Here is a 17,288-nt window from a genome sequence, read left to right as displayed (position 1 = left end):
AGCAATGGAACAAACAGGTAAGAGATTTATCTTTAGAAAATGATGGAAAAAGTGCCCAGGTCCAGTGGCCATGCCTGTAATCCCAGTGCTTTGGGAGGCTGAGGTGGGAGAATTAACTGAGCTCAGGAGTTAAGACCAGCTGTGGCAATACAGCAAGACTCCATCTCTATTAAAAAATAAATTTTTTAAAAAATCAGGTGTGGTGGCGCATGCCTATTATAATCCCAGCTATTTTAGAGGCTGAGGCAGGAGGGTCACTTGAGTCCAGGCATTCAAGGCTACGGTTAGCTATGATTGCACCACTGTACTCCAGCCTGGGTGACAGAGCAAGATGCCATCTCTAAAAAAAAAAGTTGGTGTCAGAAAACACAAAATTTAAAGAACAAAATAATTATCAAATACAGCAATGTTCAGCTATGAATACTGTACAGGTAAAAGAGAAGGCAATACTACACAGAAACTAAATAAAAATTTTTTAAATGAGATAATTTATATATAATAAAATGTATAGATCTTTAAGATAGAGTCAAATGAAAATTGTATAGTTTGGTAATTAGCACCCCAATCAAGATACAAAACATTCCCACCACCCTATAAATTCCATTGTGCCCTGTTTCAATCAATCTCCTCCCTGCCCTGAGGCAACCGCTGTTCTGCATTCCATCACCATAAATCACTTTTTCCTGCATCTTGAGCTGCATAAAAATGAAATTAAAAAGGATGCTCTCCTTTGTGTCTGGCTTTTTTTTTTTTTTGCTCGGTATAATGTTTTTGGTTGTTTTGATTCATTTTTCATCCATGCTGTTGATGAATCAATAACTCATTCTTTTTTATTGTTTAGATGTTCCATTGAGACTATATCACAATTTGTTTATCCATTCTTCTATTGATGGGCATTTGGTTTGGTTTCTAGTTTTTGGCTACTCTGAATAAAGCTGCTATGAGCATTTTGTTACAAGTCTTTTTAGAAACAGAAACTTCCATTTCCGCTGTATAACTGTGAGCACAATTGCTGGCTCAGGTGTAAGTTTACCTCAATTAGACAACTCTAAGATTTTCCAAAGGGACTGTACCGCTTTATGCATCTGCTAGCAGTATATGATTGCTCCACTTGCTCTACATACTCATTAATATTTGGTGCTATCCATTTTTAAATTTTAGTCTTTAGAAAATAAGAGAAAAAGTGGTCAGGTGCAGTGGTTCATGCCTGTAATTCCAGTGCTTTGGGAGGCTGAGGTGGGAAAATCACTTGGGTAGGTATGTAGTGCTATCTCATTGTGGTCTTAATTGTATCTCCCTAATGACTAACAATGTTTTCTCACATGCTTATTGGTCATCCATATAGCTTCTTCTGTGAAATGTCTGCTCAAGTCTTTTGCCCACTTTAAAAATTGGGCCTGAGTATTTAACTAATTGGAATAAAATCATAATAATTTTGGAGTATGAGGAAGGATAAACAAAAAGGATGATGATTCAAGAGATACACCCTCATGTAACAGAATCAGAAGATACATTAAAATTGAAGAGTCAAAACATGTATTAATAATCACTTTTTTTTAAAAAAAAAAAACGAGATTGTATAAATGCCAAAAGAAATAGCTAAAAGAACACCCAGTGGTTGCTTCTGGAGTGGGGAACTCCTATTTTATTATAAGCTTTTTGGTATTACTTTATCTTTGAAGCTATGCAAATGTATTACTTGCATTAAAAAGAACCTTAAAAACAACTAACTTACTGAATCTATAATCACGGAGTCGGGTGTTCTTCCGGTGAAAACAAAATTCAATTGCTTGGCTGCTCTGACCAATGCTCCCTCATCTGTTTTAGAAAAAGAGGTAAAAGCAAATACATGATTGAAAAAAAAATATTCTCAGTACAAGAGAAGTACATTAAGGTAATATAATTTTCTGTTTAACTAAAGTTCTTTTTATTCTGGCTCCTGTTATTAATCTAATTATTTTAAAATTACATGACAATTCCAAATAAATGAAGAGAATAATCTTAAGTGTTGGAGACACATATAGAACTCAGAGTTACATTTCCAAAATGTCAAGTCTCACTGTTAGTCATAAATTCCTAAGAAGCTTAATTTAAATGTACCCCTTCATCCAGTATATTTGCCAGAAAACTTTCTCAAAAGGAATCAGAGAAAACTGCCTCCTAAACTTTTAGCCTTTTCCTCCTAAATTGTTGAGTCTAGAGAAACTAATAGTGCTCATTGAGGATTCAATTTAAACAGCTTTAAATGAACTAATAATGATTTTAATGTCTATGAATTTCATCATGTTAAATAAAACCTTTTTATTGCTAGAGTAGGGTATGGCATAAGAAAACATCATACAGTTTCTATCCTAATAATATGCAATATAACAATTCTTACCCTTTTAAGGAATTTAGTATATCCTGTAAGTCACAGATGCTGGCTTAGAATACAGTTTAAAACACTTCTAACAAAGTTCTCATCAAACTGACTATCTGCCCAATTTTACATTGAAAATAGATCCAAAATTAAGCCTAAGTACTTAGTATTGATAACTGTACTAATAATATTTTATGGAATCCCTTCAAATGTGTAAAACTTTCCTCACCCAAATAAATACACAAACTTTGTTATTATCATTAACAAAAGAGGAAATCAAAATTGGTGTTCTAAAGTTATATATGCTTATTATAGTTAGGCAAACACATTTTCCTTTTCCTATTTGTACCCATGCAAAACCAGCTTGACTAAGAGTTCTTAGGTATTTATAAAGGGAAAAATTATTATGCGCAGGTAAAAAAGTACATTTTTCACTTATGAGAATTATGTTATTCAAATTTTCACGTAACTTATGTCATATACCAAAAATTACATATACAAAGTTACCCATTTTAAAATATCACATATATATTTAACTTTGAAAGCCAAGGTTTTTCTAATTGGTAAATAAAAATTTTTATCTAAAAAAACACTCAATTTGGCTTTTTAAAATTAAACTGACTTTTACATTCAGAACAATTTTCCACAAAAAAATACTTTACAATTTCTTCATTTGTACCTGGAGATGCTGCTTGATAAATAATCTTATCACCTTCTCGCTCTGGCACTGCTGTGTGACAGACTGCCATCATTGTAAGAAATTCACATATTATAGGTGCAGTCGGCTGTGAAAAATAAACACATAACTTAAGCCCTTCTCATGTGAACATTTTGATGCTGATAGTAATATTACTTCATGTCTATTAAGAACATAGCTGTTGGCCGGATGTGGTAGCTCACACCTGTAATCTCAGTGCTGTAATCCCAGCACTCTGGGAGGCTAAGGCGGGTGGATCGCCTGAGGTCAGGAGTTTGAGACCAGCCTGGTGAAACCCCTACTCTACTAAAAATACAAAAATTAGCCAGGCATGGTGGCAGGCACCTGTAATGCCAGCTACTCGGGAAGCTGAGTCAGGAGAATTGCTTGAATCCAGGAGGCAGAGGTTGCAGTGAGCTGAGATTGCACCATTGTACTCTAGCCTGGGAAACAGAGTGAGACTCTGTCTCAAAAAAAAACAAAAAACAAAACAAACCCAAGGAAACAAACAAAAACCCATAAAAACATAGCTGTTACACATAGGGGGTGTAGGATTATAGCCAACTAAGAAGCCAACATCAATTATAAAGAAAATGTGTTTTTTAATTCAAATTATTTTTCTACTCTTTCATTCATTTTCTAAACATTTATACAAGACAACTTGGTGTTGTCAAATAGAAACAGTAGAGTGAGAAAGGCAGATGAAGCTGAATCTTGTCCTTGGAGGACAGGAGAAAAATTTGAAAATGTTCGTTTACCTATCTGTAATTCCTGATCAGATTTAAATTTTAGGCATGCAATCTTACTGCATTGGCGTGATACTTCGCGTTGGGGTGATACTTCGCGTTGGGGTGATAATGATTGAGGATTTTTCTATAATGCTTTGTCTTTCCTCTCCAAAAATGGTAACTTTATTCATATTTTAATGAATTAAAAATTATGAGCAACTCCTATGTCCAGTGGACTCTTACAGCCTGAGAAGACAGAAGGGTGTATCCGTTCTGCACGGAGCTTAGGGTTTATAGGAGAGAGGCCAGATATTTTAAATTAAATATATTCCTGTCCAGCTCTCAATAAAGAGAAATGTCATTCAATTTAATAAAGGAAAAACATTTCTCTATGCTCTTGGACAAAAAAATAATAATAATGTGAAGTGACTAGGAAGATATATCAGAACATTATTTGAAAAAACTGTGTTCAGGCTAGAACAGTGGACTAAACAGACATGGTCCCTGCCATGTGAAGCTTGGTGTTGTGGGGAAGACCAAACACAAATAAATATACACGTATTGTTTACTTATAGTGTGACAAGCACTATAAATAAGGGAATATGCAAATTCCCTTATAATGTGACTTGAGCGAGTCTGTGGTTATTCTCAAGATAATGTAATATTTGAGCTGATGAAGTTTTAGCCTCATGAAGAATTGAGCAAAGTGCTTTCTATCAAGCAGGAAAGGTCATAAAGAAGGAAAAAATAATGCGTTTTAGAAAATAAAAGGCAGTCAGTGGGATGAGGAGAAAGAAAAGGAGCTCAAAATGAGGGTGACAGCTTAGGAAGGGGCCAGAACATGTTACTGTATGAGTGAAGAGAGAAGGCAGAGAATAGGCTTAAACAGGACAGTGAGGGGACTTGATTTCCATTTGCATTTTTTAGCTGTCACATGCAACAATAACTGGAGAGGAGTAAAAATGGAACCCAGGAGAGTGGCCAGGATGCTACCACAGTAATCCACAGAGTGGGTACTGGCGGTCTGGACTGGGAGGTGAAAATGAGGATTAACTGCAGCTGACACCCAAGATACATTCTAGCAATCAGTACTGACAACTGCTTGGTGACTCAGAGGTCCGGACATGGAGAGAAAAGAAGTCATCAAAGGCAATCCTCTAATTCCTAGGAAGAGTCACAAGATAGGTGACGGTACAATTTACTGAAAGCTGAGATTTCAAGAGGGAATAGGTGGTCTAGGTCTAGGTTTTGTAGATCCTGAAGTTAATATTTTGTCAAAGGCTCGCGTAGAAAACAGAGATACAAAAATACCCATATCAACACACTGATAGGGCCCCACTCGGGCAAAAGTGTCAAGCCCACCTGTGCTAGAGAAGATGCATGTTTTGGGGTAACAATTATGAGTTCAAGTTTTGACATACTGGGTTTGAAGTGATTATGAGAAAAAGCTCTGGGGTTTAACTCCAGAAGACTCTCTAACTTGATCTTATGAAACCTGAGTGTCAATGTGATGGCTAATACTGAGTGTCAACTCGATTGGATTGAAGGATGCAAAGTATTGATCCGGGGGCTGTGTCTGTGAGCGTGTTGCCAAAGGAGATTAACATTTGAGTAAGTGGGATGGGGAAGGCAGACCATCTAATCAGCTGCCAGCATGGCCAGAATATAAAGTAGAAAGTAGGCAGAAAACTGTGAAAAGGCTAGACTGGCTTAGCCTCCCAGACTACATCTCTCCCGTGCTGGATGCTTCCTGCCCTCAAACATCAAACTCAAGTTCTTCAGCTTTGGGACTTGGACTGGCTTCCTTGCTCCTCAGTGTGCAGATGGCCTATTGTGGGACCTTGTGATTGTGTGCATTAATATCACTTAATAAACTCATATATATATATATCCTATTAGTTATATATATATCCTATATATATATCATCCATCTATCTATCTATCTATCTATCTATCTATCTATCTATCTATCTATCTATCTATCTATAGCTCATATTAGTTCTGGCCCCTAGAGAACCCTAATACAGTCAGTAACTTCATAAGCAGGATTTTCACATTGGGTGGCAGAAGCTGGAGTTTCTACTGTAGATTTAGCACTGGCCTATGGTACTAAGCAGATAACTTACTTCTATAGATATTCTAAAATTGTTAATATTGAATTGTATCACAGAGGGTTCTATAATCATTTAAAATGAAACAATTTGAAAAGACAGAATATTGATGAATGATAATATTAAAACCAAATTAATAACAACCATGAATTAATGTTGGCCAAGTAAAAAGGAATTGGCATAGATTTTGATAATTAGTAAAAATGATCATGAGGCCAGGCACGGTGGCTCATGCCTATAATCCCAGCATTTTGGGAGGCTGAGGTGGGTGGAACACCTGAGGTCAGGAGTTTAAGACCAGCCTGGTCAACATGGCAAAATCCTGTCTCTACTAAAATACAAAAATTAGCCAGGCATGGTGGCGGGCGCCTGTAATCCCAGCTACTTGGGAGGCTGATACAGGAAAATGGCTTGATTCTGGGAGGCAGAGGTTGCAGTGAGCCAAGATCATGCCACTGCACTCCAGCCTTGGCAACAGAGTGAGACGCTGTTTCAGAATGAATGAATGAATGAATGAATAAATAAATGATCATGAAAGTAAAAAAAAAGAGAAATATATAAACATAGAAGATAATTCAGAGAAACATTCATTAGTTTTTATTCACTAACAAAAAGATAATGGTTTTATGTAACTTACATGATTATTTTGGAGATTTTCCAGCAATGATGAATCACTAAATGTTTTTTCGTCTCCAAACTGTGAGTTCTGCCTGAAGGGGGTAAAAAATAGAGTAAACCTAGTTCATTTATGCAAGCCGACTAATCTATTTGTTAACGTACTTTATAAGTAAAGTGTTATGTCTCCAAACCCTTAATAAATTAATTTGGCCTGCATTTCTAAATAACATCACAGATTTCATGACTGCATCATAAAATATATTCAAGCATTCTAAAATGTGAAAGATGTTTGCAATGTAATGAAAAATAGTATTTTATAGTTCATTTTTTCTGGAGTTAAATTATATTGCAGCCACATGAAATTTTAAAAAATAAAAAAAAAAAAAACTATTAAAACACCTGGAATTGAATTTCTTCCATTTCCATAATATTTTCAATTTTTAGGATTCTAAGAATTAACGAAAGCTATTATACAAAATAGTCTTCTATTTTAGTCATGAGAAATCTTTAAAATCTTTTATATGTAGTGATGAAAATCATATGAAATAAGAACATGAATAAACCATTTACAGAGTATATCAACATTTATCATTCATATCTGAGCAAATATTTATAAACATATTACATTTGTTCTGCAAATGTAAGAATAATGAAAGTATGGAATTTTTGTGTTGTGGCTATCTTCATATGAGTAAATGTATTACGTACTTCATATGATACAAATGGAGTCAATTATCTCTGCAAACTAACTATCATTAATCTCATGGCCACACAATTTAATACACAAATACTGAGATTCAAAGGAAAAACAAGGAACACAAGTGGGAATGTCAAAAGGGTACAGTTTGCAAAGTTTAGTAAAAATATATACATTTGAGCTTTAGTGCACAGAAGAAAATTTCAGATTTCAGTAAGGGAAAAAAATGTGTCCAATACTAAACGATTATAATCCAGAAAGCTTTTAATCACAACATTTACAGGTTACAAAGAGTATTATCAACGTCAACATGTCAGATATCAAGACTGTCATATTGTAAAGACAGCAGCTTGACAGGAAGGAAAACTCATTGAAGAAAACAGAATTTGAAAGAATAGAACATATATAGTACCTTCAAACACATTTCTCCAGTATACTGAAGGACGAAGTTAGAATGTTTATAATGGAACACATATTTACATGTAGTAATTTGGTCTATTAAGTCTCCAAATCGTAAGAAAAATACATCTTTATTAGCAGGTAGTAGTTTAGAATGATCAAAATGTCCTTGCGGGCCAAAGTGAACACCTCATCATCACTATCATTATTATTATTTCTCTAGTTTTAAAGATGGAAGAAAAAAACTGAGAACTTTTAAATGACTTATCAATGTGTAGACAAAAAGATAGCATATATCTCTCCTCCAAATTTACCATTTATTAAAAAGAGTTCATTACTTGAGGCTTTATGAAATTTTTCTATTAAAATATATTCATAAATGGTGTGCAGCTGCATTTTTCTACTTGTTAAACTGAAATGTCAAGGAATACGCACAGTAACATCTTGCAAGAAGTCTATTTTCTTTCCAAAGAATTCCAGACTAAAAGCTGTTTAAATCTGAAGATACGCCTTATTAATCTCACCAATTCTTTCATTTTATAAATCAGTTACTATAATTGACTTAATTTTCACACATATTTATAAATGAGTAGCTCTAGATATGCAATTGAAATATTTACATGGACATACCCCATTTTCCATTCACTAATGTCAAGAATAATGCTAAAAAAGAACTCTTCATCTAGAAAGTGACTTCCTTCCCAAGATAATTAAAAAAACCCAAAACAGGCTGGGCACAGTAGCTCATGCCTGTAATTCCAGCACTTTGGGAGGCTGAGGTGGACAGATCACCTGAGGTCAGGAGTTCGAGACCAGCCTGGCTAACATGATGAAACCTCATCTCTACTAAAAATATAAAAATTAGTTGGGTGTGATCCCAGCTACTCGGGAGGCTGAGGCACGAGAATTGCTTGAACCTGGGAGGTGGAGGTTGTGGTGAGCCGAAAATGCACCACTGCACTCCATTCCAGCCTAGGTAATAGAGCAAGACTACGTCTCAAAAACAAAAACAAAAAAACCAGAAACAAAAAGCATAAACAACTCATCCTCTAATCAGACAGCCTGGGTTGGATGACTCAGGCATGGAGCTTCCATCACTCCTCTCCAAAATTGTACAAAATATTTACTTTTAGTAAAAATGAACAGAAAAAATTTGCAAGCTTATATCAGTTAAAAATAAGAAACATCACATTAAAAGTAAAAATAATAGGACTGTTAGTTGACAAACTATATGATTCGTAAACTTTCACAAATAAAAATGCAAGCCGGCCGGGCGCGGTGGCTCAAGCCTGTAATCCCAGCACTTTGGGAGGCCGAGACGGGCGGATCACGAGGTCAGGAGATCGAGACCATCCTGGCTAACACGGTGAAACCCCGTCTCTACTAAAAAATACAAAAAACTAGCCGGGCGAGGTGGCGGGCGCCTGTAGTCCCAACTACTCGGAGGCTGAGGCAGGAGAATGGCATAAATTCGGGAGGCGGAGCTTGCAGTGAGCTGAGATCCGGCCACTGCACTCCAGCCCAGGCGACAGAGCCAGACTCCGTCTCAAAAAAAAAAAAAAAAAAAATGCAAGCCAACATCAACATTTGGTTACATTTTTGCCTAGCAATTTTCAAGTGGCACTTTGCTTCCAAGGAGACAATGACATCATGGTATTTTGCAAGAAGCAATAAGCCAGGGAGTATCACAGTTAAGGTAAGGAGAACACAGCAGGGAACCCACAATGTTATATAATTTGCAGCTTCTTTGGGCTGACTTAAAAGTTATGATACATTGTAACTACTCATTTTCTGATCGTACAAAAATGAGGAATCTCTATAGCAATAAAAAAAGATTCAAATAATATATGGCTTAATCAGTATTAGCTGTTCTTGCATATGACAGTATGTACTAAAGACTTTTTTTTTAAATTCAAAATTCATGTCAACAGGAGAGCCACCAGAGAAAAGGAAGAAAAGAGCTGAATCCATACTTTTCACCTTGTAAACCAAAATAAACTCCAGATGGATCAATGAGTTCATAAATGTACTAAAGATATGTGAAATATATTTTTAAAACAACTTATGAATCGAAAAAGCTTAATTCAGAAAACATAATACACAAATCTGACTACATAAATCTAAATATTTCTGCACAGCAAAAACTATGGCCAACAGGCCGGGTGCAGTAGCTGACACCTGTAATCCCAGCACTTTTGGAGGCTGAGGCAGGAAGACTGCTTGAGGCCAGGAGTTTGAAACCAGTCTGGGCAACAGAGCAAGATCCGCCTCTGCAAAAAATTAAAAAATTAGCCAAGTCTGGTGGTGTGCACCTGCAATCCCAGCTACTTGGGAGGCAGAATGGGGAGCATCCCTTGAGTTCTGGATTTGAAGCTGCAGTGAGCTATGATGGTACCACCGCACTCCTGCCTGGGTGACAAAGGGAGACCATCTCTTAAAACAAAACCAACTTCTGCAAGAAAAATCAAAATCTAAATGACAAACTGGGAAAAAATATTTCCAACTTATAAAGGTCAATTTCCAGGGAATAAAAAGAATTCCCAGAGATCAATTTACAAAAAGATCAGCAAGGTAGTACAACAATGAGCAAAGGATATAAACACACAGTTCACAAGGAAGGAAATGTAAATGGCTTTATAGATACATTCAACTTTACCTCATAATGAGAGAAGTGAAATTTAAATGTATCATTGTGGCAAAAATAAAACTTGACAACTTTGTGCTGTTGCAATTGTGGGAAAATTAGTAAAGCAAATATCATTGGTGAGAACATAAACTGGTACAAATTCTAAAAGAAAAGCAATTGGGCAAAATTTAAAATTTAAAATACTTTGATCCAGTAATTCCACTTCTAGGAATTTATATTGTTTAACTGGTACAAAATACTGTATGTACAAATTTATACTTTGCAGTACTTTTGTTTTGATTTTATTTTTGAGACAGGGTCTCACTCTGTCGTCCAGGCTGGAGTGCAATGGCACAATCTTGGCTCACTTGGAGTGCAGTGACATAATCTCAGCTCACTGCAACCTCTACCTCCTGGGTTCAAGCGATTCTCCTGCCTCGGCCTCCCAAGTAGCTGGGATTACAGGCATGGGTCACCACGCTTGGCTAATTTTTGTATTTTTAGTAGAGACAAGGTTTTACCATGTTGGCCAGGCTCATCTCGAACTCCTGACCTCAGGTGATTTACCCACCTCAGCCTCCCAAGTGCTGTGATTACAGGTATGAGCTACTGGGCCCAACCCCTACAGTACATTTTTAATAGCAAAGAGTTAGGAAATCCAAAGGTTCATCAGCAGTGCTGCTTAAAAATACTGTGGTGCATTTACAAACAAAGGAAGCTTTTTATGGAATATGAAAAAATCTCAAAGATACACTGTCAAATGAAAAGCTGGTACAAAGCAGTGTTACAGTATGCTTCACTTTCTGTAAAAATAAGAGAAAAAATAAATGCATGAATATTCATAGGAGAGATCTGTAAGGATACAGTTGAAATTGGTTGCACAGGCTGTCTTTGGTAGGGGAAATGGAGGGCTCCATGACAGGGAGGGGATCAAAACCTTTTATTTTACACCCTTTGAATTTGTAACATGTTAATGCATTGCGAACTTAAAAAAAAAATCAAATTTAAAACAAGTACAAAACCCATTAGTCATGTGAAATATATAAGCACCTTACCATAAATGTACATTATACACATATACATATTACACTCATACACACACGAAAAAAGCAGTATAACTTTAAAATAACACTGTTTTGTTGTTTGGGTTTTTGTTTTGCTTTTACAAAATTCATCACTTTAATGAGTAAGGAACAGGGAGCGTAGTTCAGACATACCACTAGAATGGGAACTCACGGTTGTGTACACATTTGAACACTTAAGCAAGCAGAATGACAAACTACCCGTTCTTTAACATTCCAAATGTCCTGAGTAGACAGAATTGTTTAACTATATAACATGCACATACAGGGAACTTCTTTATTTAGGAGCTGGGAGCCTGCAATTAGGGGTCACAGAGAAAAGTATATGATTTTCAACACAGATCTAAATATTAGATTGGTGCAAAAGTAATTTGAGATTTTTGCCATAAAAAAAAAAAAAACCACAAACTGCAAAAATTTTGCACCAACCTAATATTTTTCACATTTAACAAGTTTTAAGTAGAAAATTCAAGTTCTGAGTTTTCATATGTAGCTTTAACTTATTTTAAACATGTGTTTATTTACAACATGGATAGATAATGGGGCTATTAAGATAATTTTCTCATACTGTGAGGCACTGCAAAATACATATGTAAATTCAAGCTAATATAGCCATTTTATTGGTCTAATGTAACTGAGTATTGATTTGGGAGTGAAGAGACAGCTTGCTAGCACCAAGCCACACCAATGGGGACAAGTGCACTTGCTTTTTATCCAGCGCGTGCAGGGCTGCTGCTCAGGACAGGACACCTGCTCGCATTGGGACAGGTGTGCACTGGGCCCTGGGCCAGCCTGAAGAGTACTTACGGTCTCCTCAATTCCATTTCAAAATTCATCACAAGGTCCAGCGTAAATAATCATTTCCAGAAAGAGCTGCAATGCGGGGCCACTCACACTGAGGTGTACATGCCAATGGCTCAAAGGGTAGGCAGCCCTCCAGACATCCCTCTGGGAAAAGGCCTGAAGTCAGCCAGTGACTCTGGGGCCCCTGGCTTACCCTTTGATGTTTGCTGTTTCCCAAGTAGTCCCACTCACAGTGATGGCCCACTCACAACCTCAACCACCTTGACACTGATCTCTATAGTTACAACTTTTCTTCTTGTATTTTCAGAATTACCTGCCCACTCCAATGAGTGGCTTCATGAATTGGATGAGGTCTGTCTCTAAGACTTGCAAGACTTTTTTGCAAGGGGCTTGCAGTCCTTGGACACAGGGAGCCTTTGCAGAGAGCACCACCAGCTCTCTCAACAGGAAGTCGCTGGCTCTTCAACTTGGACCTGCAGGGAGCTGAGCTCTGTGGCTCTTCCTCCTCTTGGAAGCAGTGGATCTAAATAGGGACCTAAAAACTGCTCCTAGCTCCTGCGCCTCCTCCATCTCTCTCCCTGTTTGGTAAGACATTCATGAGGCTTTCCTGGGCCCTCCTGTGCAATTCCATGAGGTATGGGCCAGGTGTTAGTTGCACTAACACTCTAACACCTGAAGGTATTATAATGATGATCTAATGGTGGGTATCATGATAAGAGTCTGGCTCTCGGGGCCCTCGTCTTTCTGCTTTTATAATCTGATTCTTTTTTTTTTTTTTTGAGACGGAGTCTCGCTCTGTCGCCCGGACTGGAGTGCAGTGGCCGGATCTCAGCTCACTGCAAGCTCCGCCTCCCGGGTTTACGCCATTCTCCTGCCTCAGCCTCTCAAGTAGCTGGGACTACAGGCGCCTGCCACCTCGCCCGGCTAGTTTTTTGTATTTTTTAGTAGAGAGGGGTTTCACCATGTTAGCCAGGATGGTCTCGATCTCCTGTCCTCGTGATCCGTCCGTCTCGGCCTCCCAAAGTGCTGGGATTACAGGCTTGAGCCACCGCACCCGGCCTATAATCTGATTCTTTAAGTTAACATAATTTTGATACAATAGTAGAGGCTCAGATTTCTTTTTTCCTCTCTCAGAGGTCAGATGTGATGAAACATGCTGATGATATCTCCTATTTGTCTTGGAGTCTCTTCTATATTGAAGGCCAGGTGAACACACGCCATTGACACATGTTCTGTGGAATGCTTCATAAAGGACTTGGTATAAAGAACTGATGGAACACCACCTATTCGACAGCCATGGCCATCAGCAGCAGGCAGAGATCCATGCTGGTGTCAAAGCTCCTTGCTGTGGCTGGTGTGAAGTGGAGGTGGTTGTCAGGGAGGAGGCACCATGCAGTATAACCTGTCTGCAGTGGGCACCCTGTGTCACCTTGGAGGTTCTCCTGGAGGACCCACTGCTGTTGCTTCTGCTGCTCCTGGGACCTCTGGCCTTGGGACCTGGCCAATAAAGCATTGTTTTGGGGAGAAGTTCTGTACCTCCTGCTTTTCAATGGCACAGTTGGCTGCAAATCAAAATTCATTGTAGGGAGATTTAATTTTTATAAATAAATTTGTTATTCAAAGTAAAGTCCAAAAATATGAGCAAGTGATTGAATTCAATAATAATATTTTTGTTAGATACTGGTTTTGACCAAAGTAATGAGGCTTGGTTTTCTATGCAATATGGTTTGGTTGTGTTTCCACCCAAATCTCATCTTGAATTCCCACATGTTGTGGGAGGGACCTGATGAGAGGTAATTGAATCATGGGGGCAGGTCTTTCCTGTGCTGTTATCATGATAGTGAATAAGTCTCACGAGATCTGATGGTTATTACAAGGGGAGATTTCCTGCACAAGCTCTCTTTGCCTGCTGGCATCCACGTAAGACATGACTTGCTCTTCCTTGCTTTCTGCCATGATTGTGAGGCTTCCCCAGCCATGTGGAATTGTAAGTCCAATAAACCTCTTTCTTCTGTAAATTGCCCAGTATCAGGTACGTCTTTATCAGCAGTGTGAAAACAGACTAATACATTAAATTGGTACCAGTAGAGTGGGGCATTGCTGAAAAGATACCTGAAAATGTGGAAGCAACTTTGGAACTGCATAATAGGCAGAGGTTGAAACAGTTTGGAGGGCTCAGAAGAAGACAGGAAAATGTGGGAAAGTTTGGAACTTCCTAGAGACTTGTTGAAGGGCTTTGACCAAAGCCCGATAGCGATATGAACAATAAGGTCCAGGCTGAGGTGGTCTCAGATGGAGATGAGGAACAGGTTGGGAACTGGAGCAAAGGTGATTCTTGTTATGTTTAACAAAGAGACTGGCAGCATTTTGCCCCTGCCCTAGAGATTTGTGGAACTGTGCACTTGAGAGAGATGATTTAGGGTATCTGGTGGAAGAAATTTCTAAGCAGCAAAGCATTTAAGAGATGACTTGGGTGCTGTTAGAGGCATTTAGTTTTATAAGGGAAGCAGAGAATAATAGTTCAGAAAATTTGCAGTCTGACAATGTGATATAAAAGAAAAACCTATTTTCTGAGGAGAATTTGAAGCTGACTGCAGAAATTTGCATAAGCAAGGAGGAGACGAATACTAATCGCTAAGATAATGGGAAAAATGTCTCCAGGGCATGTCAGAAGTCTTCATGGCAGCCTCTCCCACCACAGGCCCAGGGGCCTAGGAGAAAATGGTTTCGTGGGCCAGGGCTAGGGTCCCTGTGCTGTGTGCAGTCTAGGACTTGGTGCCCTGTGTCACAGCCACTCCAGCCATAGCTAAAAGGGACCAAGGTACAGCTTGGGCTGTTGCTTCAGAGGATGAAAGCCCGAAGTCTTGGCAGCTTCCACGCAGTGTTGAGCCTGTGAGTACACAGAAGTCAAGAACTGAAGTTTGGGCCGGCGTGGTGGCTCAAATCTGTAATCCTAGCACTTCGGGAAGCTGAGGCAGGTCGATCACCGGAGGTCAGGATTTCGAGACCAGCCTGGCCAACTGGGGAAACCCTGTCTCTACTAAAAATACTTAAAATTAGGTGGACATGGTGGCACATGTCTGTAATCCCAGCTACTCGGGAGGCCAAGGCAGGAGAATCACTTGACCCAAGAAGGAAAAGGTTGCAGTAAGCCAAGATTGCACTACTGTACTCCAGCCTGGACAACAGAGCAGAACTCTGTCTGGGAGGAGGAAAAAAAAAAAAAAAAAAATCGAAGTTTGGGAACCTCTGCCTAGACTTCAGAAGATGTATGAAAATGCCTGGATGCCCAGGCAAAAGTTTGCTATGGGGTAGGGCCCTCATGGAGAACCTCTGCTAGGGCAGTGCAGAAGGAAAATGTGGGGTCAGAGCCCCCACACAGACTCCCTACTGGGGCACCACCTAGTGGAGCTGAGAAGAGGGCCATTGTCCTCCAGACCCCAGAATGCTAGATCCACTGACAGCTTGCACCACACACCTGGAAAAGCCGCAAACACTCAATGTCAGCCTGTGAAAGCAGCCAGGAGGGAGGCTGTACCCTGTAGAGCTACAGGAGTGGAGCTGCCCAAGACAGTGGGAACCCACCTCTTGCATCAGTGTGACCTGGATGTGAGACATGGAGTCAAAGGAGATGATTTTGGACCTTTAAGATTTGACAGCCATGCTGGATTTCAGACTTGCATGGGGCCTGTAGCCCCTTTGTTTTGGCCAATGTCTCCCATTTGGAATGGCTGTATTTACCCAATGCCTATACCTCCATTATATCTAGGAAGTAAGTAACTTGCTTTTGATTTTACAGGCTCATAGGCAGAAGGGACTTGCCTTGTCTTAGATGAGACTTTGGACTGTGGACTTCTGAGTTAATGCTGAAATGAGTTAAGACTTTGTGGGACTGTTAGGAAGGCATGATTGGTTTTGAAATGTGAGGACATAAGATTCGGGAGAGGCCAGGGGTGGAATGATATGGTTGGGCTCTGTCCCCACCCAAATCTCATCTTGAATTCCCACGTGTTATGGGAGGGACCTGGTGGGAGGTAATTGAATCATGTGGACAGGTCTTTCCTGTGCTGTTCTCATGACAGTGAGTTAAGTCTCACGAGATCTTATGGTTACTATAAGGGGGAGTTTTCCTGCACAAGCTCTCTCTTTGCGTGCTGCTATCCATGTAAGACGTGACTTACTCCTCTTTGCCTTCTGCCATGATTGTGAGGCTTCCCCAGCCACATGGAACTGTAAGTTCAATTAAACCTCTTTCTTTTGTTAATTGTCCAGTCTTGGGTATATCTTTATCAGTAGCTTGAAAATGCACTAATACACTATGTGACTCAACGTATTTCTAAAGGCAATTACAAAACAGGAATTTCAAAAACATTCTGTGAACTGGCTGCATTACTGCAATAAACAAATAACCTGCCAAGGTGACTGCTTTGAAGCCTAACATTAATTTGGATGTGTTAGATCTCTTTGTTATACAGTCACACCTGGAAGAATGTTTCAGTGAGCCTAGCTTTTGCAGCAGAATAAATGAATACCACTCACTTCATACATAATTATAGACCAGAATGAAACGAGAAAATACATAAGACCAGAGGATAGAAAATACAGTGTAGTACTATCCACTGATATTGTGATAATACTAAAATCCACAATGAAATGACTAAGCACAGAACACTTTAAGGTGATCCTCTGGGGAATCACCCTCATTAGCATTTACTTAAACAATTATCAACAAGAATAATGAGAAACTATATTAAACAGTTGAGAAAAAACAAATCATACGTTATTTTGGATTTGCTTCAAAATGATAGTGGGGGAAAGGCATAAATGAACTGGTCTTAAGTGCATATTATTGAAGCAGGTGGATCACTACATCTGTCTGCTTTTGTTCATGCTTAAAATTTTCCTCAACAGAAGGACAGAAAATGAGAAAAAATAATTATAGAAATACACAGTTTTAGAAAATGAGCATATCTTAGGGCTACATTGATGTTAAGAATAAATAGATTTTTCCCTTCCAATCCAAAATACTGACACTATCAATCTAGAGAAGTAGATTTTTAATAAAAAGGAATTAATCTGGTTAATCTGGTTAATTAATTCCTTAAATAAAAAGGAATTAATCTGGCATAAAAAGGTTATATGCCAGCTGATGGTTCTTGGCAATGAT

General features: G+C 38.6%; 1 protein-coding gene across 3 annotated transcripts in view; it reads right to left on the bottom strand.

Annotated features, from left to right (window-relative positions):
• The window catches only part of ATP8A1 (ATPase phospholipid transporting 8A1), a 268,024-nt gene that overhangs the window by 149,824 nt on the left and 100,912 nt on the right, over positions 1-17,288 (bottom strand). For all 3 annotated transcript variants that reach the window (XM_023224492.2, XM_023224493.2, XM_023224494.2), the window contains 3 exons: positions 6,533-6,605; positions 3,039-3,144; positions 1,736-1,818 (listed from right to left, as the gene is read on the bottom strand). In XM_023224492.2, the coding sequence (XP_023080260.1) occupies positions 1,736-1,818; positions 3,039-3,144; positions 6,533-6,605 (262 nt within the window). The remainder of the gene's footprint in view (positions 1-1,735; positions 1,819-3,038; positions 3,145-6,532; positions 6,606-17,288) is intronic.

This window comes from Piliocolobus tephrosceles, chromosome 3, assembly GCF_002776525.5.
Source record: "Piliocolobus tephrosceles isolate RC106 chromosome 3, ASM277652v3, whole genome shotgun sequence".
Lineage (NCBI taxonomy): Eukaryota > Metazoa > Chordata > Mammalia > Primates > Cercopithecidae > Piliocolobus > Piliocolobus tephrosceles.
Note: the sequence above shows the minus strand (reverse complement) of the source record. Positions and strands in the feature narration are given on the sequence as shown.